Source organism: Lytechinus pictus, chromosome 7, assembly GCF_037042905.1.
Source record: "Lytechinus pictus isolate F3 Inbred chromosome 7, Lp3.0, whole genome shotgun sequence".
NCBI classification, from domain to species: domain Eukaryota; kingdom Metazoa; phylum Echinodermata; class Echinoidea; order Temnopleuroida; family Toxopneustidae; genus Lytechinus; species Lytechinus pictus.
The window spans coordinates 32,591,904-32,619,610 of record NC_087251.1 but is presented as its reverse complement, the minus strand read 5'-3'; the positions used below and the strand labels follow the sequence as shown (position 1 = coordinate 32,619,610).

At 35.5% G+C, this 27,707-nt stretch overlaps 1 protein-coding gene across 1 annotated transcript in view; it reads left to right on the top strand.

Moving 5' to 3' along the window:
* LOC129265265 (pecanex-like protein 1) overlaps positions 1-20,187 on the top strand; it is a 41,427-nt gene extending 21,240 nt beyond the window's left edge. Inside the window, exons 2-5 of the mRNA XM_054903273.2 lie at positions 4,559-4,637; positions 10,962-11,236; positions 17,917-18,017; positions 18,897-20,187. Coding sequence (XP_054759248.2) covers positions 4,559-4,637; positions 10,962-11,236; positions 17,917-18,017; positions 18,897-19,249 — 808 coding nt within the window. The 3' untranslated portion in view covers positions 19,250-20,187. The remainder of the gene's footprint in view (positions 1-4,558; positions 4,638-10,961; positions 11,237-17,916; positions 18,018-18,896) is intronic.
* The last annotated feature ends 7,520 nt before the right edge of the window (positions 20,188-27,707 follow it).

The following is a 27,707-nucleotide window of genomic DNA, read 5'->3' as shown; positions in this document are numbered from 1 at the left end:
GAAAAGTAATCCCGTCTATTTTGAGATTAGAAACTTTCTGTGAAACTCCTTGGATTGATGAAGTTCAGATGCAAAGACATTGAGGACATATGTGTGAAGTATGCTTTCTGAGGGGCAAGGGAAGTAAAAGCTGTGAGAAGTCGTGCTCAAGAATATTTTCCCATGATATCCCTTCAAAAAGATGTCTGCAGGGTTACAGGCATACTTCCTTGCCTTCACCAGAGGACTGTCTTAATCATCATCCCAAAACACATGAATAATGTAACAAATGTCATTTTCTATCAGGGTTATACTTGAACATGCATTAGATCCATGATTTGGGCAAGGCCAGTCTGCAGTCTTTTGAAATACATATATTGAATTAAATTCAATACTTAAGTAGATATCAGCTTTGGAGAGATAGAGGTTTGTAAAAAAAATAAGCTTATTTTCAGTATCATATAAACTTGAAATAAGGAAAGGTTCCCAACAGTTTTGAATACTTTGTAATCTAATTTGATGTAGTCTCCTGTTAAGGATTGATGAGAGATTCGTTTATTCTTATTTTATTAGAATAAAGAATAAGCTACTTTCTTAATATGAGGGGCAGAATAAGATATTGATTTTGGATGGCATTTTCGTTTTAAACATTTGGAATATTTTCCAAATTCTCCACTCCACTCCACTTGTAGAGGTGTTGTGGCTCAGTGGATTAGTTTTCGGACTTTGAACCACAAGGTCCGGGGGTTCAAATCCCACCACAGCACTAGTGCCCTTTGGCAAGGCGTTTATCTACATTTACCACTCTTGACCCAGGTGTAGTAAATGGGTACCCGGTAGGAAGGAATTCCTTGAATCTCGATGCGCACGATCAGGGAAGCCATGCTAAAGCTGGGGTAATTGTATGCAGCGCTTAGAAACATTTGTATTAAGCGCGATATAAATGTTGCATATCATTATTATTATATTAAGTCAATCTGCAACAAGTACAAAAACTTAGGAATTTGAGGATGAGAATAGGAAAGAAAGATGATTTTTTAGCGTTTTCCTCAGACAAATTTCAGTCAACGTCACAGTCCAGTTAGAAGTCTCTGCCTCCAGGTAGTTGCTGAAACCAGGTCATCACTGGATATGCAGAAAAAGAAACCATACCACAGACAGACGTGATGAAATCTGTAAAATCTGTGTCATCTTGTAATACAGAAACAAATGATATGGGTTTCACCTTTTCCCTTTCCACATTGGCAAGAATGAAAATTTTTAAATGAATGAATGAATGATTATGTACGAATGAATGAATGAATTATGAATGAATTGATTAATGAATACATACAAGAATGAATGCATGGATGAAAGAAGAATGAATGATGAATGAATGAACGAATGAACAAATGAATGAATGAACAAATGAATTATGAATGAATGGATGGATGGTTGGATGGATGATGAATGGATGGATGAATGAATCGTAAGAAATTATGATGGTGCTGTTCATTGTGAATGAAATTTAAATGCTATGGAGCGGTCCAAGAATTATTTCAGCAAGTGCTTGACATCAACTCACTAGTCACTGTCACAGTCCAGTTCCACAGGTTGCCCTAAAGGTAGAATTAAATCCAGGTGAGAGAAAACTAGGCTAAGGGGAATACGGATAGGAGTGGAATATAATGCTAAGGGAAGTGGAATATAATCTAAGATAGCCAGAGGGAATATATCCATTGTCAGGTGGAAAAATAATTGTTTTTGACAGGTACATGTACGTAGGTGGGGTTTTGAGTTTGAATTCTTCTATTACCCCGTTTATACTTAGCCCCAGCTTAAGAATTCCACCCGAGAGGCAAGACTGACTCGCCCCTTTCCCCCATTGTAAACGTAAATCACCTGCCCCGGAGGCGTGTCTGACTCGTCTTGTAGAAAAGGCATGGATCGTCCTGCAAACTCGGCAATTTGTTTTGTGGTGTAGCGTGCATACTTTCATATTGCCAGTTTCATTTTTATGGTTTTTATTGTGGTGGATTGTGGGTAATTGATGGAACTGACATTCAAGGCGAGTATGCTGAGCAAGCTGGGGCTAAATGTATAAGCAGGGAAGAATAACCCACAAGCTGAGGCTCATTTACGAGACGGGTCTGATCCTTATATAACTAGGGCTAAATGTTAACACGCTATTAGTCGTAAAGATCAGCAGTGAGGTGAAAGTCTGAGTCTAAAACTGAATGATACTGACAAATACCATGGTCTAGAATTCTTTCGCGATAGTCGTCAGCTAAGTATGTGATAACTAGTGTAGTATCAATCTTAAGTGCCTCTCCACTTCAAAATGAATGGGCTAATTGCAGAATAGAAAGGCATACTACCTGTATTTGATCCTGTGGATTTGATCCTTCCATTTGAAACAGGGGATCATGGATTCAAATCCAGCTATAACATTAAATTTCTTCCATAAGATATTGTGCAATGTATTGCATTCAACTGAAGTGAAGGCTTAATTCCTTGAAATTCACTTAAAACACTAGGGACCGCAACTCTGGCGAAAGCTGGGGTCATATAGGGCCATAAGGTTCCTCTGAATTTGGGCAGCTAACGGACAATGCAATTATTTCATGAAACAGGGTGGGTTGGCTCAGGATTCAGATAAAGATACAAAACCCATATAGATGTAGCCAATTACATCTTCATTACAAGTATTCTTGAGCTCACTCTGATGGGGCAATAATAATAATAATTTTTACTCACTTTTTTTAGCAGATGTGAAGTAATTAACTTTATTGTATGAGCCTGCGCCTTTGACTTTGTGCAAACAGAAATATGGTGCAATGTAAATGCTGTGGATCATCGATAATGTCATATTTTTAATACCCAGGGTAGCCACTTCAGTTCTGAAAACTTTTATCCCAGCAGGCTGTGCTTAACATGATAAAGCATGCCAGATGAGAAATACTGGAATAATTTGCAAACTGATTTGCAAACCCCTTTCATAAACCCAATAAAACCCAATTATGCGGCTAATAGCAGCATAATTTGGTCGTAAAATCAGAGGAGGACAAGAGTTATCCGCATTATTCTGATGCTGCTATTATCCGCATAATAGCAGCATCGGGACAAGATTTTGAGTTTATGAACGTATTGCCAAATAATGCGGATAATTGCCATGGTGCGGTCACAAGGTCACCCTTTTCCAACACAACCGCATCGGAGGGGGCGTGTCCAGTTGTCATGACGATTATCCGCCTATTTCAGGACGGGCGCTCGTAAAAATAATGCGGATAATTTTCGGAGTTTGTGAACGCAATTTTTATTGAATTATCCGCATTACTCTTAGGCGGCTAATTGGAGGATAGGTTTTATTGGGTTTATGAAAGGGGTATGACTGTCTGATGAAAGCAGACTTACATTCTGAATGAATACCCAAGTCATATCCATTTTTCTTATTTTATTGAGTAAAATGCCACACTACAGCCTTCGCCAGGGGGCATTGCACCGCTGAAATCCTTGGTCTTCCTCTTTTCTAACCAGCTTCCCCCATCTTATTTCAAGCCTCTGTCATTCCTGCTCTGTACACCATTCATGCTCATGAGGCATTTTCAGACCGACTCGAGACTATCAGACTGTACTGCGCACAATTATAACTTCGAGAACTTACCCCGAGAGGGTGTGGCTTCACGTTGGTACGAATGCAGAAAACAATTATTTGGTATTGTGAGGCTTGAACAAGTTCTCATAAATTTTCAGGTATTCTGATAATTAAGTCGGTCCGAATTTATAAGCCTATAGAAGCTTTACAGAGTGTTTATGAATATTGCTTGATTTTAATCCTGATATTCATCACTTTTATCTGCGTTCAATCAACACCTTTTTATCCTGAAAACACAAAATGTTGCTTGAACACTGGTCCCTATTGAATGTCTTTTGTTTTTATGATTCATGTTTGTGATTTTAGTTTTTTTTAATTAATTAAATACAATGTTAGTGCCATAAGCGTTTTAATGATTAAAACTTGATGAAAGTTGATAATAAGCTACATGTACAGCTTGGGAAATAATGATTAGACCGTATTGTATATGAGCGTAGTAGGAAAGTGGTCTAATAATTATTTTTCAAACAGTGTAACAGTATTATGTTTTATTCTGTTTGATTTCTTTTGGTTACCATTTCCCACTCACTGCAATTTATCTTTAAATTCAGTGTAGTAACATTACAAAGAAGAAGAGAGGAAAAAGAAAACCAAATAAAGTTTCTCCGGCCACTCACCTTATTCTAAATCAACTGTAGCTGGGGGAAATGAACAAGGATACAAGTTAAGTCGCTGTCAGGAAGTTCTATGTAAATCAGAATGACAGCAAATGGGTTGATGTGGTTAGATCATATTGCTCATTGCCGCAGTATCTTTTCCATGTTGTCATAGATACATGTATGTTAAAAACTGGAAATTGAAATATGAATATTTCTAAAAATAATTGTTTGTTCAAATTGAGACATTGAAAAACTATATCAATGCGTTTTTCATATAGAGTTTTCAGAATTTTCGCATTAAAAAAATGTTGAATTTTTGTTTGATATTTATTTTCTTCCTCTACAGGCATGTTTTGGATGAAGGAACCGATGACTATAAGATCATCATGCTCAACAGAAAATACCTCAGTTTTAGAGTCATCAAGGTCAGTAAAATAAATCTGTACATTTTCCCACTTATACTCTGTTATCCAGCTTTATTAGTTCCACATTCCACAATAAAAAACTAAATTGAAATTGATCATTGTTCAATTGAAAACTATCATAAATGGCATATAAATGATGCTCTAAAAATATTTTTATGGAACTGTGTCCTCTTTTGTCTTAATGAAAGCATTTGTAAATACATCTTTGCTGCAACTTAGTGCAAGTAATAATTTAGTTCAAGGTATCACAAGTTCATGTACGATATCTCTCCTTTGGGGCTTAGATGCAAATCTGTTCTTCACAGGAACTTTTTTCAAACTTAAATTCTGAAACCATACTCAACAGATGGATATTATATGTCCTTCATCATTCAAATCATCATGGCAGGAAATCAGGATCTCAGCTCTGTTTTGTGAAACTTATTACCGATATTGATAACAACTTACAATTATCTCTTGAAAGCCATTGATCTTGTACAAATTTCATTGGCTGACAGCAAGTTTACCATACACATTGTTCTCATTGCGCTTTCTAAAACCAGTTTACTGGAAACCAGTTCAGGAAACCAGTTTGGAAGATCGCTTCATGTAAAGCGATCTTGTCGCTATGGGAATGCGCTCAGTGGGGTGACACGTTTCGCGCGAAATTCGAAACGGCAGCGTAGGCATTCTACACCTGTCGTGTGGAGTAGTGCGAAGATCGCTTCCCGAAGAACGGTTGTGTCCTCACTTACGCTAAAACCAGTTTAACGAGGCAAAGTGATCTTGAAAACTACATTGCAGGGTGGTTTTCTGAACCGGTTTGGAAGATCGCTTCGACCATTCTCATTAAACTAGTTTTAGGAAGGTAGTGAGAACGGTGTCAGAGATTCACGGCCAAGATTATGTTCTGAATATAATTATGGTCACTGATCAGATAGTTACCGTCCCATCCTTGATTTGATGCTGCCTTGTCCCACATATATGAAATGATGTAGTTTGATAAGTATCACTCCAAATTGGCCAAGGTTCATCTCAGGCATGTGGTAAAGAGCTCGGAAGTGAAAGCGCCATTCCATTTCTAAAGTCTTCAAAGCTTGGGTGCTAATTAGATTTACACCTCGGTTCATATAATTTATAGATATGATTTACTCCTTGCCAAAAGAAATGGAGCCATTTCTGCCCTGCGTGTGTTGTAGATTGATTGATTTGACTTTTATGTAATGATTTACTTGGAAAGTATATAGTATGGGATGGAGTAAGAGGTAAGGAGGGATGGGGCCATTCCTATTAACATACCACTGCACTATTCAACACAGTGCATCCAAAATCTTGCCAGTGGTCTAGAATATTGTCTATCACCTACTGGTTACTTACTTATCAAATGAAAGCATCACCTTCGAACTAGAATAAAAGAGACCTACATTAATTACATTAAAGTCATTTGTAAGGAGATGCTAATTATTTACAAGAGAAGAAAGTGCAGGAAATTTTTTAATAACATAGATTTAAAAATAGAAGATCAGAGACAATAATAGAAACATGATTATCAGTAGTAAAAAATTAAATAATACCCCCCAAAAAAAAAATATATATATATATTTATATATATATAAATAGATAAATAAATAAAAATGAAAATAAATAAAAGAATAAAAATAAATTAATTAATTAAAAAAAACACTAATTAAATATCTGATTTTGAACTATAACAAAATGGCAAATCTTTCATCACCATTTAGGTTCAGATATTAATCTTTATGGATTTCATAATAATAAACTAGGGTGTTAATTAGATATAGTTTATGTGCTCACCTATGCAACATATCCTTGTCAGCTTACATCAAATATTGAACTAGAATGTCGGAAAAGCCTGTCATTTCATTTCCACTTATATAAAATCTTCCTAGTTGGATAAATCTCTTCAAAAAGATATAATTATCTCAGTTTTGTTCCTGTTGTAATTGAGGCAGGAGATGTTTTAACTTGGTCAGGAAATCAAGATGGATTATCAAGTTAGTAAACAGGTATCAAATGTTGATATGCTTGTTGGAGGGAAGTGCGTGGTCAGGCCTATCTAGGACATTGTACTACAGGAAGGATATTCCTGTCACTTATAAGGTATACAGTACATGTAGCAATGTTCTGTCAAAATCTCATGTCCTCACATTGGGATATGGGATCTACCGTAGATTTGACAATTCCCTGGATTATATCTTCACACACCACCATTTTGAATCAATCCAGAAATTATCTAGATTTTTTTTATTATGTATGATATTTATTCTTGATATTTATTTGGAAAAAAAATGCATGTAGATATACCGACTGTCAATATAATCAATAGAGAAAGAAGCCTAGTAATTAAACTATATTTCATGGCATGATTTTGTATATTTCATGTTTACAAATGATATTCCAATGAAACACAAGCAACATTTATTTGTTCACTTTTTTTTCATCCTTAAAAGTTGATAAATGATGTTAATTCTAAAATATAGTAACATGGTTTGTATCACTAAGGGTGACTGTCATCTGTGTATTAAAAAAAATCAGATAAAAAAAATCAAATGTAATTCTTTCACTCTTGTATTTCCTTAACTGCATTAGGCCCAACAAATTTGAGCAATCCATCCATTCATTGTTGTCGCCATGTCAGGCATAATTTCAGAATGAGTCATTTGCCATGTTTGTTTACAAGAACTGATGCTTTCTTATTTTCCAAAAATAACTGTTGATAGGATATCTTTTAGTCCCTTTCTTCCTCACAAGGTAAAATTCATACAAAATCTACCCTTCAACTGACTCAGAGGAATGACAATGAACTTGAGATAAAACACATTTTTTTTATCTCTTTCTTTTTGCTATCCTTGACTTGGAACTGATGAGTGAAATTAACCATATTTATTTTCTATTTCCATTCTCTGGTTGTTTTTATAAAACATATAAATCATTAAATTTAATTTGTTATTTGTGCTCAGCCAATCAAATGCCAGTATTACAGGAAGCTTATATTAATAACTTTAAATTGTCATCAAGGAGATTTTTTATAAAACACTGTATATGATATTAGTTTTACATTTGTGACCGCAATGTTTTCTGAGCAAAACTACATGTTCTGGACGTTTTTTGGAGGGCATATCCATATCATCAAGTGATGACAATTTACTGAAGTCACTTACACTCGAGTCCATGACACATAATAAATGACTTATCATTTAGAAATGATTAAACAAATTTATTGATTTAATTTTACTTTATTAATCCAGTGTCAATTTTCTTTAGCCACATTTTAATTCTATACCTACCATCAACCAACACAATATTCTCCATATTCATAAATGACAGTGTAGCATTTGCGAGGTCTCTTGTTAGTTTTATGTCTTATCTTTCCAGTGTGACAGAGGAATCACTTTTTTCATAAATAAACCTTGTTCACAGGGGGGGGGGGGGGGTAATGATGGTTGTGGTGATTGCTGTACTTAGCTGTCATCGCTAAGCTAATTAGCAATTAAACTATATCCACAGGGAGAAGAGGATATGTGCTGCACAGGACTTGTTTTCACATCTTAATTTTATCTCGGTAGAATAGGGTATATTTTACACTTAACAGGTGTAATAGAGTAATCATTAATTTGTTTTCAAGATTATTTTGTTAGTCAAAGCAATATTAATATTTTTTAATGGAAGTAGGAAATTACTCTTCAGATTATTCATACTTTCCAAATTTATGATGTTATTAAGCTTAGAGTTGCAAAATTCAATTCACACATTCATAAATTATAGCAAACAGGTTAATTAAATTTTATCTTGATTCATTATTTCGTTGTGAAGAGAAGGGTATTTTCAAGACTGGGGATGACTTTAATGATAGGTATCAATATGCTCATCAAGTATACATGTATGTATATTCAGTCATTTTCCTCTCATAATCTGTTAGATATAAAGACTAACTAATACGCATATGTTACATTAACAAAAATCATCCATCTTTACTGAATATGTAATTTTGCAATGACTTTCCCCAATCCCCCTCAAAAAAGAAAGAAAGAAAGAAAAAGAAAAACCCACAAGTAGAAGGGGAAACACTAAATCCACAGCTAAATATTTTTCAGGCATTTGTTGTGAAAAATGTTATGAATATATTTGATCTACATTCACCACATGAAATATAATTAATGTAAAATTTCCAACCAAACATGAACTTGACTTGACATCAGACTATTACTTAAAGGAGAATGAAACCCTTGAAACCAGCTGAATCCATATCAAAGAGAAAAATCAAAGAAACATATTGTTGAAAGTTTGAGGAAGATTGAATGAATAATAAGAAAGTTATGAGCATTTGAATATTGAGATCACTAATGCCATGTAGTTCCTCCCATTGGCAATGCGACCAAGATCTGTGATGTCACACACGTACAACTCCCCCATAACTTTAGTACTTATTTCACTTATATTCTCACTTTTAAAGAGTCTATCACAAGGTGAGGTGTTCCCCCTTATGAGAAGACAAGTACAGAGGTTTCACAACATTATATCATTGATGAATCGTTTGTCATATGATTAGAATGAGCAAAAAGAGATGTTTTGGGGTATATTTTCAGTGTCCAAAAGGGAAGAGTTGTTCATCTGTGACATCATAGATCTTGGTCGCATTGCCAATGGGAGGATCTCCATAGCATTAGTGATCTCGACATTCACATGCTCATAACTCTTCTATTGCTAGTCCTATTTTACTCAAACTTTTGTTGATCTTATTCTTTGATTTTTATGCTTTCACAAAAGCTAACTTGCTCCAAGAGTTTCATTCTCCTTTAAATTCCACCGAAGCGACCATGTTGTCCTTGCACTCATCCTAAATCAAGACTTGAAGATTTAGGATGATAGGACTGAAGGATAGACCATGTCTCTCATTCATGTTCTTTCATTGGATGGCTCATAACAATGATGGAATGACTCACATTCATGTTTCTCAGCTAAAAGCAGGTGCTTATCACCATGGAAGGATAATATCTTTAATACAGTATGTGGAAGTCATTGGCTCCATCTTGGGAAGAGTTTAAACAGTTTTTGAATCAAATTCAAAATGAGATTGATTTTAAATTATATCTCACAATTGTAAAATAAAACACATTATAAGATATATCTTAGTTTGATTTGAGACTCTTTGTGACATATATACTCCAGTTTTTTCATTTTTTGGGAGAAGTACATATTGGGTTTGTGTTAGGATTTCCAAACAGATTAAAAAAACAACAACTGTAATTTCCCAATACCACACTTGAAATCTACATCAACCTAAAACACAATTATTTGGTAGTAGATTTGTGGACTGGTAAGGTTGTTAAGATTAAATAAAACTATTTATTTATTGGTAGTTAATAACGCAATATTCAAACTTTGGGTGTCTGCACATTTGAAAATTAAAAACATTTGGACTGAAGAGAAACTTTCTATGTTGCCAAATAACAATTGTCAAGCAGTGGAACAAGAGATGTAATATAACATATTAATATTCTTTGGATTATTTCCTAAATTTATTCAAAATTAGCCTTTAAGAGTATCAGATATCCAGCTAAATAATATTATGAATGACTAATTTTTGGTTGTTGTGTACAGACATGGAGGGAAGTGATTATAATTAATGAGTAATAATCATATTTCAGATTGAATGTAAAATGTGGTTGATAATGTCATATGTTATGACTTTGTCACACAGACATACTCACCTAGATGTTGCAACATTCAAGTTTTCAATTCCTCTCATTTCCTCTTCAACTTATATGTATTTCACATTATGTCAGCTCGCAACTTTGATATTAATTATTGATAAAAGGGGGAGAAAGTTAAAATAATGATAGGGGTTCGTTGGTCGAAGGATACAAGACAGGAAGTTATGATTGACTGTTTAAAAAGAAAACCAAGGTGAAGGAAGGTCTTTATACAACGGATCTCGAACAAGTTGGGAAATTGATATTAATAAACTTTGAAGGCTCAGGAAGAAATTTAACTCTCAAGGGAACAAGTGAAAGGAGGAATGAACTTCCATATTTCAGCGAATGAAATAAGATTTTAAGCTTATCTATGAAGAGAAATTATATGAACTGCTTGGTTCAAGAGGTTATTTTGTACCCTTGTTGTTAAGTAGGTGAAAGGTTGAATATGAATGTAAATAAAAATGTCAATCTTTTTTTGTTGTTTTCAACTTTTTAAGTTTTGAAAAAGATGCAAATAACAATTGAAATATATGACTTAAAATTTGGCTTAATACTTATGATTACCAAGAAATGTTTGTTGCCTGCCTTTATATGATTAGCAATTTATTATCTTTGTTGTTTGTAGGTCAATCGAGAGTGTGTCCGTGGCTTGTGGGCGGGGCAGCAGCAGGAGCTGGTCTTCTTACGCAATCGCAACCCTGAGCGCGGCAGCATCCAGAACGCAAAGCAGGCTTTGCGCAACATGATCAACTCTTCGTGCGACCAACCCATCGGGTACCCCATCTACGTGTCTCCGTTGACGACATCGTACGCAGACAGCAACAAGCAGCTCTGCAATGTAATCGGTCGACCGCTCAGTTTTGCCTGTATCAGGGAGAATGTTGCCAAATGCTGGACAAGGTATGTCACTGGTTGCCAACCTTTCACACCAGTAAAATATATTAAATCATTCCAGATATTTCATCTAATATTCAAGGGATAAAGGTTGCAATGGGTTAAAAGAATACATGATTAACCATAAAGCATTTACATTTATGTTATGGGATTTATGTTAAATACTGAAGAAAAAACAATCTATTAAATTGAAATTGGCAATTAAGTCACTGTAAAATATTGACCACATCATGGTTCGCCATTTATTGCATAGCATGTTTCTTCTTTGCACATGCAAGAAAACTTTCTTGTAAGTTTTTTGCCTTGTGCCGGTGCGTAGTGTATTTCTGTAAGTACATAGCCATATTGAAGCATAAGTCTTGATTGATTAGTACGGACACCTGCTCTGAAGTTCATGAAGAGTAGATTGCCTAGGTAAACCAAAGGAAAGCTTGATGATGTCATCAAAGTGGGTCACATTTAAACCCAAAACTACTGAGGAAGCCAAGATTGTACTCCTGGTTCAAGTGGCTCTGCACTGATTCTCTCCATCAAGTCTCACTTTTTGTCTCCGTATTTCAATGATATATCTGCGCAGTATGATACGTTGAAGATTTGATCATCACCTGTATTAGGTTTAAGCTGTTAGAGATCCTGGTGTATTACTGGGTGATCCTCGGGGCTTTCTATATCAGTTATTCAGGACTGGAAGTGAGCTCATGATGAATCCCCTACAATCCAATCTACATGGAAAGGAATCCTGGTTTAATTCCTCTGGAATTTATTTACACATCATATTATAACATAGGTGCATTATTTCAGGCATTGCAATTGGTCAAAATGTGTCACATGACATTCAACTTCTTTCACACATTGCAAAATGTGTGCAACGAAAATTGACATTGTGCACTCAAGCAGACCAATGCTATCGTGATGGGAGTAGGAGAGTAATAAAAATACCATAGAACCTTTTAAATACCTGTGATTCTGTGCCGTTATTTTATAAAACAAATAATGCACTTGCGCTGTTGTGTGTAAATGCAGTGAAAGCTTGATTTCTTTAGATGGTGCACACTGGGTACTCGACCAAAGGCTCGCGTACAATGTGCTACCTATCTAGAAATCTCATGTGCACTGTTTTTGTACTCATGCACTTGGTTCTGTGCTTTATTTGTATAGTATAGTCGATTACCCAGCTATCTAATTTGCTCTGTTTTTTTTAGTGACCCTGCCTACCCAGTAGACTCTTAGAGTCGTATCACTTTTATGTCGCAAGCTAAGATTGATGTTGCTTTAAAATTTGATATTCACCAAAACTGAGGAACTCCGCCGTAGATCAGGAAATAGTTAATTATAAGTCTTCTTGTAAAGGACATACCACATTTTATTAACATCTCTTTCTTCAAATTTATTCCCCTCACTTTAGCTTTGATGGCAGTTTCCAGTTCTCATACCTTTGGTATGAATTCTACCAAAGCCAAAGGCTTGATGTAATAATCATCTTGTCCATTTTATCTTAATGGGAGATATAATCATTAAAAAGTAGGAGAGAATTTGACCTTCCTAGGTCTTGATTTTGACCACTTCCATGAAGGTGCATTGGGGAATTGAACAAACCTATTAACACTTACAGGTCATAAAAGGTGTCTGGAGGGAAGTAATGCAGATATATGCCCCGAGGTGGTTTTTCCTATTTTAACTATATAATGATAAAATTTGTATACTCTAGGGGTGAAAAAATACAGTAAGCCTGTCAAGGGAGGTAATGCAGATATTTCCCTTGAACCATTACTCCTTGTTCACATAAAACTAGGCATTCCTGTTTCCCAGGGGCTAGTAGGATCCTGCTACCATTCGAAGTTGAAACAAAGAATAAAAAACAATTCTCTTTATGTCAGCTTTATGCTCAGATTGAATCATGAGATTATTCTACAGTATTTAGCAGATAGCATCTTGATAAAATCATCTTTTATTTTTAATAGTCATTCCATTTTAGTGGTATTTTTTGTATTAGGATACTACATAAGCCTGTAAAATATGAGAAAATGATGTTAAAAGAATGAAGCAAAGATCTTTCAATACTAGGGCAGTATGATTACAGTTGTATACAGATATTCATAAGGTCTGACAAGAACCGGTATGCTTCACAAGTTTGTGGCTTAATCAGAGTAGGAAAAAGGTGAAAATGCTCACAGTTGATTTTTAAAAATGTATAATTTAATTTTGGAAGAGTTTTCATAAATATTTAAAATTATTTTTCTTGTTTTCTTTATTGGTAGTCCGAAGAAAAATATGATTCATGACTTGACTAATGAAGAAGAAAGAAAAATAATAATGTCGCTCTTCACTAGATTGGTTCTCACCAGTTGTCCCGATACCAAAACATGACAATGTGACGCTTCATGTTTTCCTTAACATTGATATCAGAGTAACTTCAGAAAATTGCATTATCATGTTAGATGTAAGCTGGGAATGGATGTTGGCTCACAGCATCGCTCTTTGCGACAGACGAGGGATTACACACTCATTGTGTTTCACATATCATCTCAAAATCTTGGGAATTACGGGGGGATTCATTTACCCCCCTTCCAACAATCACCTGTGTTCTTAACATAGGATGAGTAAAGTGTGATCCGATAGATTTGGGTTACTTTATCAACGGTGATGGGTAATCTCTGATTGAGGTGTTAATTTGTCAGAGATTTTGAAGTCATCTTCCTGGGATATATATTTTAAGACTTTTCTGTTTTTTGGAAAATTAAGGATTATTCAGATACCCAAGCACCTATAGCAGGGGAAAAGTCACTTGGGGACTTGGGGCGATTTCACTCCCAAGATGCTCAAAAGAGCCTTGGACAATGCCCATTCATTGCAATGTTAGGACTTATCTAATTTAGCAGATTTAAAAAGTAGCTCCCCAAAGAAAATAATATCAATAATAAAATTTAAAAAAAAAATAAAAAAAATAATGAAAAAATGATAATAATAATGATAATAAAAAAAAAATTTAATGAAGAAAAAAAAAAAAGATAATTAATAAATAATAATAATATTATTTTTTACTGGCCTAGAGAATGAAATTAAGATTAAAAAGCACTATATAAAAGCTTATGTATTATTATTGTTCTTATTATTATTATTGAGACATGATCTTTCATGGTATATTTTTGTCCTGGTGTGAAAGAATCCTGATGATGAAAAGACAAAATGATAAAGTAGGGCATATATAAGATGAAGATAATTGTGTAGTATAAAAGCATCCTTCTGAAATCGGTTACATGTAAACCCATAATGATGATTGATTATGTCAGAGGTAGATGTTATGAATTGATGACTAATTAACTGAATGTGGGCACCTGAATTTCTAATCTGTAGAGCAATGATATCATGATTGCCCTTAAGCAATATCTTTTACTCCAAAGATTTATATGTCAGCCAGGCTTGACTTTCTATCATGGAGCCGTACATTTATCACATTGGTTCCTCAGAAGCAGAAGGGCTTTAATCATACCTTGATACATAGATAGGAAGACCTTTTTTTTCTCAAGACCTGACATAATTGGCTATTGTCTGTGTAAGATCATGTTTGACGAACCCTGGGGCCAGAAATCATACAGGACTGGGGATGATTCATGAATCAATAGGAAAATGAACTCTCAATTGTGTATTACCTGATGGTAAGAGGGAGAAGGGGAGGAGGGGTAGAATATTCAACTCCTGACCTGCCCCTTTTTTTCTTAAGTAAGATGGTAGAGAAATTAAATAATGCCTACATTGTGTGTGGGCAAGTCAGAATTCAATGAACGGGACAATGATGTGTCTGTACTTGTGAAGCATTTGAAAACATAGACAGGAATAACCATCGTTTCTGGGGATTTCCTTAACAATTTCTGACATTTCACTATAATCCCCATTCACCGACGGTTGTACGTTAGTGTGAGCTCGCATGTGTTATCACGGTCACCAATTCGGGCGACTAGTACTATCCAGACTTCAATATTTTGAAAAAAAAATCAAATTCACAGTCAAAGGATTTAGAAACTACCTAAATAATGTCTTGAGAATGTGAAGAATCAAGAAATTTGAAAAAATAGATTAAAAGGTGATAAAATAGTATGTTACCGATGTTTACTTGTCTTGGTCTCGAGAATCACCCCCCAAAATGGCAGCCAAAATATGAAGTATTTACCAATGAACGGAGAGGGCGTCAATAATTTATGAATGTGATATCGATATTGCTTTCAATATTATACGATCTGTTCCACATGCGAGCTAAACCGCTACGATCACAGGTAGCAGACGACATTCGATATATCGAGACATTAAAAAGTTAATAAGGATAATGACGTCATTCAAGATGGCGACTTGCAAGAAAAACCGTCAGCTTAGGTGAAAATGTCTTAGATGAAAGATTTCTCAATCATCCAGAGGATTTTTTTTCAATAACTCCGGTCCAAGGTACGCAATTACTTAAGTTATTTATATTTCCCTGATAATGGAAACCATGAAACTGTAAATTTCGCTTAAAAACAGTTTTAAATCGCGACCTATAAAACGTTAGTTCACTATACGTTGTCTATAGGTACGGGCCAACAACTCTTCAGTCTATGTATTGGTGAGTGGAGCCAACGTAGTTCAGCGGAACAACCAAAATACAGAGACTGAAGCTTTTGGTCTATTGAAAACATTGCTTTGATGAATTGAGTATTCCATAATGGCCGAATACAATGTTTCCTTTGATTTCATGCACACCAGAACTACAAACAAAAAAGTGCAAATTATTCTGAATTCAGTCATTTTGAACTAAAAAGGTTTGCTTTCTTAACCAAAATGTATGATATTTTAATGACATCGCTTACATTTATCTCTTTGATTTTTCATTTCTATTTCTTCATTTCCATTGTCTGTCCCCAGCCCAACCTGCATGTCAAAAACTAAATGACATGACTACTTTCAAGGCCAATTAATATCATATTTTTACAAAATTTGTCCTTTATGGATCATTCAAAGGAAAAAGACAATTTCACATATTCTAATTATTAATAGCTTAATTCAATTAAATGTAGAATTGTCAAAACCACAAATACAGGTTTACTGAGATCCGCATTATATCTCTGATATTTCTAATTCTGAACTGGGTTGACCTATAGAGAGTTAACCCAAGGATATCCTTTGAAGTCAGTTACATTTACTTTTCCAACTTGAAATTTTAATCTTGATTCGGAAATAGAAGAAAAGCAAGAAAGGGAAAAGTAAAAAGATGATGTCAAATTGTTCTAGATATCTGTGATTTCCATTCTATAAAAGGAAGTGGTTTACCAGTGCCACAAAGCAAGTTAATCCACTTTTCTCCATTAATTTCTTGTCTTGCCAACTTTGAGGATATTTTCAGTCTCTTTGGGTCTTTTTATGTACCTAATAAAAGAGCTCAAGAATTGATTGGATTTTTGCAGGAATGACTGAGTGAGTTTTGAGTGGAAATAGAAAAATTGCCAAGGAAATGTGGAATTTGGGGCACTTTCCCTTGAAAAGCTCTGTTTCCTCTTTTTGCTTCAGTTTTCCAAGATTCTGGACATTGCAGACAAGCAAACCATGTGATTCTTTTATAGTGATATTTCAGCAGTATCATGATGATTTGAATTTTAAGTCTAAGATATTTCTTTAAAAATATATATTTGGAGACCACATATTGATGTACAAAAGAAAGACATGAAGAGAGTTGAAACTTAATGATGCATTATAGTCTGGTGTTGATATTTATTATTGGGCAATAAAAATCATTGTGAAACTCTGATGCATCTACGTTTCAACTTTTCTCTCTCTCTGGATATGTTAAAAAACGAAACAAGATTGATACATTCAATATGTCAGAAAATTATATGAACATGTACCTCGAACATATCTTAGATTGGTTATTCATGAGCTTGCACATGAGCAGCTCATAAGTTCATATGAATGTGAAATTCCAAATGTCTGGTAAATTATCAGATAAACTAGAATCGGGATGAGAATCTGGTTAGGAAATTTTCAAGGAGTGATAATATTATGGATAGAGGAAGAATTGCCAAGACATTGGTATGATGTGTTTTAGTTTTGGTATATGGTATGATTTAGTATGTCAGCATGATCTGATTTGAGGAGAATGTGTGGATATGGCAGATAACATAATTTCAGATGATGGAGACATGTTTTATACATTTCAGATTTGATGTCATGGATATTATTTAGAAGAAAAAAGAGGTTCAATGAATTAGATTATGCCAAAAACAAACTTGTGAAAATTGTCAAAATGAGATCGAAATCTTAAGCTTATGAATCATGTACTTCAACGATTAGTGTAACTTAGTACTGTTTGCAACACTTTTCTCAACGTTTTTATTGTTGCATTTCCGTGATATTCTGATCTTATTTTGGTTTGAAGGAAAGTTTGAGATGATAGTTGTCAGTGTCCTATGAGGAAATGCATGAGTACATAGGTGGAGTTTAATTGGAAATGAGAAAACTATGATTATAATTTATTGAATATAATTATAATTAGAGAAGGAATTTGAATAAAAAAATAAACTGATCAACAAAAACATGAAGAAAATTAGCAATTGGAGAAATATCATGACTAGCCAGTAAATTCATTGCATAATATGATATTGAATAAGTTCAACATTGAAACAGCCATTAACAAATCATTATTGTCAATATTTTTTCTGCAGGTTAGTACAACGTTGTGTAGCTGGGTGTAGCAGTGGTGGTACTGTGAGGCGTAGTGGAGATAAGGAAGAAGGCGATACCAACCAACAAGGTACCGGGACAGGTACGTCAAAACTTATGTTTAATGCTTATAAATGGTCCTTAGTTATTAAAAAAAAACCAAAACAGGCATATGTGTGGATGCATTGTAGTTCTAGTGGTTTTGAATCTTTTCTTTCAATCAGAGAGCCATGGTTTCAAGTCCCAGTGATTAAATAATTTCCTTCAGCAAGAAGTGAATTCATATTGAGCTGCACTCAATCCAGGTGAGGTGATGAGGACCTGGCAGGAATTTATTCCTTGACATAATTGCATGCTGTAAAAGACCAGGGGGGTACTTAGATTTGGTTTGGACCAAAGTTTCAAAACCCATACCTATTTTACAGGTCATTTTGGCTAAAAAGGTACCCATCATTAAGGATTTATTCAAATTTGACAAGGAAAAAAAAAAGGGAAAAAAGGTTACCATCCAAAATTGGAGGAGAATATGGAACCATGTGTAAGGCCATTATCTAAAAAATGGGGCCATGGACCCCTGTCTAGGCCAGTATCTAAAAATTGGGGTCACGTTTAGGGATTTTCCTGCATAAAATCATACCCCACATTTAGGGATTTCTTCCCAAAAAGCGGCCCATTCCAGCGGCACATCCCCTTATTTTGTGAGTACCCCCCCCCCCCCCGGGGTTAAAGAATGCACAGCTAATGCAAGGGTAATAGTATCTCTTTAGGAAGTGCATAGGGACATCATATCATAAGATATATGTGCTACCTAGGAGCTATGTGGGTTGACTAGCTGTGATGGCAAAGGAGGAGCTATAACCGAGAAAGAAAGAACAATAGAGATTCTCTCTTGTGAAAATGCAGGATCTGATGTGGCTGGGTTTTTTTTTCTTCCAGACAACAAGAAATCAATCCTACACTACTGAATTACTCATTTATACAGGGAGCGGTTCTGGGGATCCGACACGTCAACAGCAAATGCAACAGCACATGCAGCAACAGCAACAACAACAGTCACAGCAGCAAGGGGGTTCAGAGAGCGGCTCGGTACGCCAGACACCAGCCCACAGCCGAGGGGGAAGTGGGCAGGGTTCAAACCTCGGGTCAGGAAGGAGGCTGAACATGGGGCGGGTCCCCATAGCCAATCTAGCCACCCTAATGATGGAGGACTACGGAGGGCCGGGGGGTAAAGAGTCTCTGCTCAACCACCGAGTTAAGGTGAGTGAAACCCAGGCAAAACTGCCCTGTTCACATGTCAGATGTGCAATACTTTTCAAAACCTGTCACAGAAATTAGACTTTTAATAGTTTAGAGTGCAAATACTTTTTTACATGATTTTTCACTTCAGTTGTTTTCCTTCACATTTAAACATTAAAATACTCTTTTTTTTCAACTCCTTACTCTAAACAGTATTTTCTTTTCTTTTGTAGGAAGAAACTATTATTATTATGTTTTTGGGGGGGCATTAGCCCCATTACCTCTCCCTTTTAAGTACTTTCTTCTTTTCAAAGTTGTAAGTTAAGAGGGAGAGAGAGGGCAACATTTTAAAAAGAGTTGATGAAAGAAAACTACATTATTACATAATTTCCTTCTCTCCCTAAGGAAGAGAAGATATTCATACTTCCTGTGGCCCTATCGTATACCTTCATAGATATGTGACTTGCCTAACTTTTAATGGTTTAATGGTATAGTGAAAGTAAAACTGAATACTTTCTTGTTTGGAATAAAATATTTTAAATGTTGATTTTAGTTTGGCAAAGCTTCATGTGAAAACATGCACTTAAAAACAAGCTGTTTAATGAGCGATGTAAACTTTTAGTTAAGAAATGACCCAGATTTGTATATTATTGCTGCTTCATTAAACTCAACCTTACCACTTACATGTATATCAAGTAGCGAGATATCTAAGCAGAAAACTTCCTTTTTCTCACAAAGATTATTATTCAGATCATTGCATTAGACCAGATTAGACTTACATATATAGACAATGTCAGAGAATATCAATCTCTTTTCTCATTTCTGTACTGTTTAAAGTAAGTTGCGTGAAATGTAGCTCTACAATTCACAAAAGAGATTGAAAATGGAAGAACCCACCTGTTCATATATCATGCATTTTTAAACATTTTGTGCATTTTATAATACATGCATCCCCACTGTTCATTATGATAAGAGGCTTATGGGTCGACCACTTTTTCCTATGACATACAAATTAGCATTGGCCACAAGTGAGAATTAAAAAAAAACAATAAAGAAATTTATAACTGAATGATGAATCCCAGGGTAGAATGAGGATAAGTAGAACTATAAGTGAGCTCTGAGGGATTACTTTGAAAGAGAAACATTGTGATTAATACATGGTGTTGAGTACAATGCGGTTGACCAATCTCTCAGGATTTACGTGAAAGAGTGACATCATAATAAGGGCACAATTTGTGCATATTATAAAACAAATTGAGGTGTTCTTTGATATTTTTTTTAGAGCTCTTTAATTCCTTTTTTTAAAATAATAATAATAATAGTACAGTTCTTAAATACGCATAACACCTACAGGTCTCTATGTGCGAGGAAAGCGAGAAATGTGGTTAGAATTGTAATTTTAAATATTAGACATCAAATAATTATACATAACATCAAAGAATATTAAACATGGATTGGACCTACATGCGACTAAGTTAAACATTCTGAAAAGAGGTGGGTTTTTAATTGTACTTTGAATTTCTCAAGCTGGGTAATATTTCGTAATGTCGGTGGTAGAGAATTCCATTGTGCTGGTGCAGCTTTTTGGTAGCTAATTTTACCTCTTTAATTCTTTTTTAGAGCTCTTTAATTCTTTTTCCAGGGCTCATTGCACTCTTCTACTCTGTATCTTATACCTGTACCTTTGACTCCCTTGTCAACTGACAGTCACACTGCTGTCATGGTTAGCTGGGAGATCTCATCCCTAGTAGTCCCCCACGGCAATACTTGACTTCCTCCTCCCTGCGAATTGATGCTTCCTCACTAAATAACCTTCTCCTGTAGTAAGGCCTTCATCATTAAATGATCCATCATTAAGCAACCAAGACCGGAGGCTAGTCCAGGAACCAAGACCGGAGACTAGTCCTGGGCATGAACCTTGCAGGAACCAAGACCAGTGGGGTGTCCTGTTCAGCTAAATTAATCCAGTCCTTTTATTTAATTTTATTTATTCAGAGACTAGCTATCTTGATATTTTACCAGGCATGGTGGTTCAGAGGTAGAGCGCCAAGGGCATGAACGGGAGGTCGTGGATTTGATTCCAAGCTGAGTCATACCAAAGACTAAAAAAAACCAGGACCTTCGGCCTTCTAGTCAGGAATTAGACCTAAATGTATTAGAGTTAGGAAGTAGACCTAAATGTATTAGAGTTAGGAACTAGACCTAAATGTATTATAATTAGGAACTAAACTGGCTACTCTGGGTAAATAAAGTTATTATTATTCAGTATTTAAAGACTTGTTGAATTCATGTAACATGTGTCGAGTTGTAACATGTATGATAAGAAGGGAGAAAATCAAAGTGATTAAGAGTATTCTCATCTGAAATTGTGCTCATTTGAAAGAACAATTGAGTGTTCATGATGCATTGTGATTTTCAGTGGTAGTCATAGGCTACTGAAATCATTGTTGGAGCAAGTCATGTATGTGATATTGAAAGAAGAAAGAAACCTACTTTTCAGCATTTTGTTTTTGCAGGAGTTTCTGCATTTTATTCATAAATCAATAACAAATGAAGAACTTGATACAATAACAATGACATACATGAGTGCATTTTTTGCATGGCAATCGAAAAGATAAATTATAATGTATAAGACTGAAAACTGTATTATAAATAAAGCATGTTACATAGTAAATCAGGTAAAAAATGCATCTGAGCATCATGAACTGTGTTCTTCAAGCTTACTGGAAGACAATTCAGACCACCTATTAAAACAGTCCCTGACCTACAAGATAATGAAAGATATCTGATGGGTTAATTACCTATTGGTCTTCAACCGCATTGTCTACTGCCCTAAAGGACTTCCTTCCTATCGGTACCTATTTACTTCTCCTGGGTGGAGAGTGGCAACTGTATATGAGCACCTTGCCAAAGGATGTGAGTGTTGTGGTGGGACTTGAACCCTGGACTTTGTGGATCAAAGTCCCAAGACTGAACCGCAACACCTACTCTTATAATCTTGATATTTTGGGTTTTTCAATACTGATAATCTGTAGATTGTGCCAGTCAGCAGAGTTGTCATTAGAAATGGCAAGTTCATTAAAAAACTCAGGCTTATGTAGACTGGCCTTTGTCAGCAGTTCATGTGCGTTAATACCAAGTCATTTTCAGTTGATTAAAGTGGCATTTCACAGGGGTGTTTACCGTCTCGGCCGTGAACGAGCCCACCTCTGATACCTGTCTCGGTGTTTCCCGTCTCAGCGACCAGCATATTTTCTCACTTTCAGGAGACCGTATCCCATGGCATGATTGAGCAGTTTTGGCGATTGGTTTTCTACTCCACTGACACGGGCAGGGATATCACCTTGCTTCAGGCCTGTTAGAAGTGATCTTGACATGGCCAGCTGACAGAAAAGGAAGAGAGAGAGAGAGAGTGGGCAATATGAAGAGAAAGAGAAAAAAAGAGAGGGGGAATACAAGAGAGAGAATGATATCAGGAAGAGAAGGAGAGAAAGAGAAAAAGGGTCACAGATAGAGCAAGAATCAGATAGAGAGAGGGGGAAAACATATGTAAGAAACAGAGGCAAAGAGAGAGAGGGGCTGAATGTGTTAAAATGAATACATTTAATTGATGTCAATCGATTATCAGATAGAGCCGCTCATAGCAGATGAGCTCAGTGGGATATTGTTACATTTCAGAAGACCAATTAAGTTATGAGTACAGTTCTGTAAAGGAACTGCCATATCAGTGGACTCATGAAAGTTGTAACCTTAGTTATAAGTGTATTTATTACTGGACGCCTTTTCAATATACGTCTCATTTCAGCATAATCAATTGAAAGATTAAAAACTATGCATAAACTATGGTTTGAAACTTTGGATTCGAAATCACCTCTGTGATTATTAAGATGCTTTCACACAAATGTTTTTAACCCCCCCTCCCAAATAATATGCACTCTAAAAAGGTAGGATTTAAGGAGAAGGAATTATGGTCTGTATCAATGATGAGTTCATGAGTCTTGAATACATCCAAAAGGTTAAGGTGTACTTGAAGTTATATGATTATTGCAGTGAAAAAAATTAATTGGTTGAACAGATGTAGACGTATGGAAGATCGCCAGTTGAAGATGCATATTGAGCATGAGTTGTGATTTTCATGAGTACATTCATACCTATACAGCATGGAGAAAATGCCGATATTTTTTTGAACAATCCTGAAATACCTGGCATGGCTATAATGGTCGTAATGATGATGCATATTTTTCAAACCATTATTTGATGTGTTTCTAAAATATTCTATCAATATCTAGTGGTTCCATCAACTAGCCAATCCCTTTATAGCTGTAATACTGCATGGAGTCTGAGAATAACCTGAAATTAAAAGTGAGAGCACACCTTGAGAAAGCGAGGGCCTTGTATCAACTCATCTTGAGCTAATTTTGTTGCAGAGGAGAACTTCTTTCAGTGATAGATTCAGGATTCTGTTACAAATTTGGATAGCACTCAACTAGAAGAAAGTGTTATCTGTCATGTGTTTGTGACAAATGGCTTGAAGTTGGATCATCGCCAAGGTCTTGTCATGCGTTGGAGATGGATTAACAACTTCTGTTTCCCTCCAAAATATCTTTTGAAAGTTCTCTTTTCAACTCTTTATCAAGAACATTTCAAGATCATGTAAATCTGGCAAGTATTCATAAGTGTGCTCTGAAATGTTACAGAGGAAGTGATCATGAACACGGAATGTGTTAATCTGTGTTTTTTTTTAATAAGTAGGAGAGCTTTTCTTGACCAATTCAGTCATGCTACCCCCCCCCCCTGTTTAATTACACATAAAGAGATAATTAGATCAAGAGTACCATTGTGTAATTATGCAAACTTCAGATATTAGGGGAGTCAGTTTCCAGCTTCTCTCCTGCACCCTTCCCTCATTACCCACCCAACCTCATCTTACATTTAGATTAAATCCTGATTCCACTCTTGATTATTATAGAGATTTGAAATAAATCTAGTTGTTTGTACTTTGTTTTTGTCGAACTTGAAATCACAGTTGAATCCTTAACATTTCTTTTTTTTAAATCTCAAATGATTCAAATTTTCACTTTATATTCAAATCTTTCAGATCTCAATCTAGTGTTCAGCTGGTTACCAACCATAGCTGATCTCGGTCCCATTTTATAAAGACTTGTTATAATAAAAAAATGTCAAATTTCTATAACAAGTTTGCTATCAGAAAATCAAATTGAATGATTTCAGTAGATTTAAACTGTTATTGGACATTTTTTTCATAACAAATCTTATGAAATGAGCCCTGGATTTATTTTAATCCATGAAATTTAGCCTTTATATCTTTAACTCATACCCTTAAAAAAAGTGGCCTAGTCTGTCTTCTCGCACTGTAAGCAGACTCAGCATGGTGTATAGGATTGTGAATGACCTTGCTGCAATAACCCAAGACAAATTTTTTCCTTAAGCACCACTGTCACTAGGAAAAATCACAACAAGTGTTTTCAGACATATCGTCCAAGAGGCAATATTGACAAATTTGCCTTTGCCCAACAAATCTGTACCTGAATGGAATAAACTCCCTCTTCAAATAGTTAATGCAGTTTCGCTTGACAGCTTCCAAAAGCTTCTGCAAAATCACCTTGAAAATATCCCTCACTCCTCCTCATAACGTGCGTCCAAGTTTAATTTCATCTTCGAGATAGGCTGCAGAGCCCTTTGAAGATTACAGCAGATGATGATGAACCAGATGAGCAAAGGCTTAACGTCCTCTCCTAGGAACCTGACAACGAGGATCAATGCCTTACCAAAGGGCACTTGCGCACCCCCCACCCCTCTAATGACTGAGCTATCACACCTCTTCTGCCACCATGGGATCCTTCTACACCCTCTCCACACCCCTCCTACCACCTATATAGCCTTTGGTGATGTAGAGGTAGCAGGTGGGTGGACTTTTGGCAGTGAGTGCCCTGTATCATGTGATGTATTGTTTGGCATATAGGGTTACAGGGCATGTAGAGAGCAGCCAAAGAAAATGGAACCACACCCGCTTCCAAGGAACAGTTACATCATTCTTCATGTTGTACATAATGTTGATAAGATGGCAAGATTTAAAGACATGAATATGAGAACAGTCACATTATTCTTCATGCTGCATGTTGATAGTATAATTCTTCTTTTCTCCCCAAAAGAGAAAGATTTAATTGATAAATTAAAGAAATTACATTTTGAATTTCTCGGTCAAGGAAAGAAGACAATTTTTTTGTTCATCAAGATAGATCTTATAGATAGATAGATTTTAGATAGATAAATTTTATTTACACATGGTAAAATACCCAAGCAGATGCATGGTCTGGTTTCCATTGGGTCTGTGCCATAAATAAATAAAAATACAAAGTAAAATGCACCTTATCTGTGAATAGCACGTGAAACATAATAATCAAAATTCTTAACTGCTAAAAAATAGAAATGGGGAAGTTTAAAAATAATTACACATCTATATAATATTTAGTATATGGCATTGATCAGAGACAAATGCATCAGGAAATCTTCTTAGGGAAGTGAATCAAATTTTACTTAGCATAATCATTGTAACTTCTAAGAAAGTAAGTATCAGACTTACTGGCTTTTATTCTCGACACAGGTGGTTGACATTCTGTGGTCTAAGTGTGTGGTTAAACTATAGATAGATAGCCAAATATGACACAAACCTCTAACAGAAAAATATTCAATTTTTCTGCTTATTTGGTGCTAAACTGTTAATATCTATGAATGATACCCACATGAATAAAGAGTAAAATAAACATTAATGAATATGCACTTTTAAAATGTGGTATTCTTTGCTCCCATAATGTCAGCACATGTTTTCAACATGGTTTTAGTTAAAACCAAGTTCAGAAGACAGACCAGCTTCTTTGAAGCCCTCTCCCAAAAAAGGTCAACACTGCTCTTCAGAATTATTCTTTCATGTCATATTCTAACCTCCCTATAATTCTAATATTGCTCAGCATTTTCTACCAAAAAATTAAGTAAGTGTTGATAATATTAGAAATGAATGAATCAGCTTTTATTCCATATTGAAATGTTGGTGAATGTAATCTTATTCAGAGTTTATACTTCTCTAGCGTCTACGCAAGGATTTCAGAAGTCAGATAGATGTCATTGCTCTCAGGCATTTAATGGTGTTCATGGTCAAATATGAATATTAGATTTGATGGACCGCCTGGAGTGTGGTCATCCTAAAATGATTTCTACCACTCAAAATATCTCGCTTAGTCATTCATAATGCTGTGAGGAGTTTAAAAATATCAATCCACTATCATTGACGATCATCTGGTCAGTTTTCAAGAAACTGTCGTATGAAAGTCTACGAGCGATCTGTCAATCACATAACACTTATCAGAAGTATCTCAAAGCCCATCTTCAACTGTTCTCTCTACCTGAGACTTACCTTGGTGGGGGGGGGGGAGAGAGTTGCAAGGATGTTCCATGTATATGCAATCAGTCGCAAATATCAGATGAATCGTTAATTGATAAATTATATCTCTAGCAAGTGTGATGATGGCTTCTGTTGCAAGATGAGGACCAGGGTCCCATCCATAAAGAGTAAAAAGAACTATTGATACTTTGTCATTATGGCAACTACTTTGGTAACAGAAATTAGTAGCCAATCACAATCAAGGTTTACATGGAAGTTACAATAATTGCAAAGGTGAAAATCAATCACAAATTTACAATGAATTGGAAAACTTCTGATATATTTTGGGACTTTGAACTTGACCTGCTAATTATGGAAGGTCTCTTGCCCCACCTCTTCATCAATTGAGATATATATGTGGTATTGCCTCACTTTACTGGTTGTGGTTACTGCCTAGCAAGGATGTTCAGTAACTTGTGTTGGTTCATTCTCTGATCACTCCCCAGGGAGAGGAGAATGTGCAGACATTGTGTGCACGCAAGCCAGAATCCAATGGTGGAGGGGGCGATATATTTTCAGAAACAATGCTTAAGTAAGCACATTAGGAAGGAAAATATTGTCATTATGATTGTCCCATTTCAGTGATCTACATTGACCAAATGCTTTAATTTGTGTTCTGAAATTGGTTTCAATCCCGCTCTTAACGCATTAACTTATCTTACCCAGCCTTAACCATAAAATGTGAGCCAAACATATTAGATTACAGCTTCATATCTGTCAGCAAGGTTTTTTATTATGAAATCTCATAGCACTTGTTCTTAAGACTTTAGATCAATCCTACTATTCAACCTGTTCCCCAATGGCTGTTGTTGAATTTTTGGCGCTTGTGGTTTGTTTTCACCTACCACATTTTTATCTCTTGGGTGCTATCTTTCCTGCTGTCCAATGTTGGCTTCCTATACATTCATTCCTTATATGGGCAGATCCTGAAAGCCACCATTCCATTTTGTTTGCTATAAACCTTGATCCGATGTCCGTCACTTAATAGGGATATAGGAAATCTATTGTAATTTTTTTTTTGACATTACACTGTGCTCTGCAAAGATGTAGGATGATAAAGGAGTGATTTCATGTATTCATGTTTGTTCTTTGCTGTTT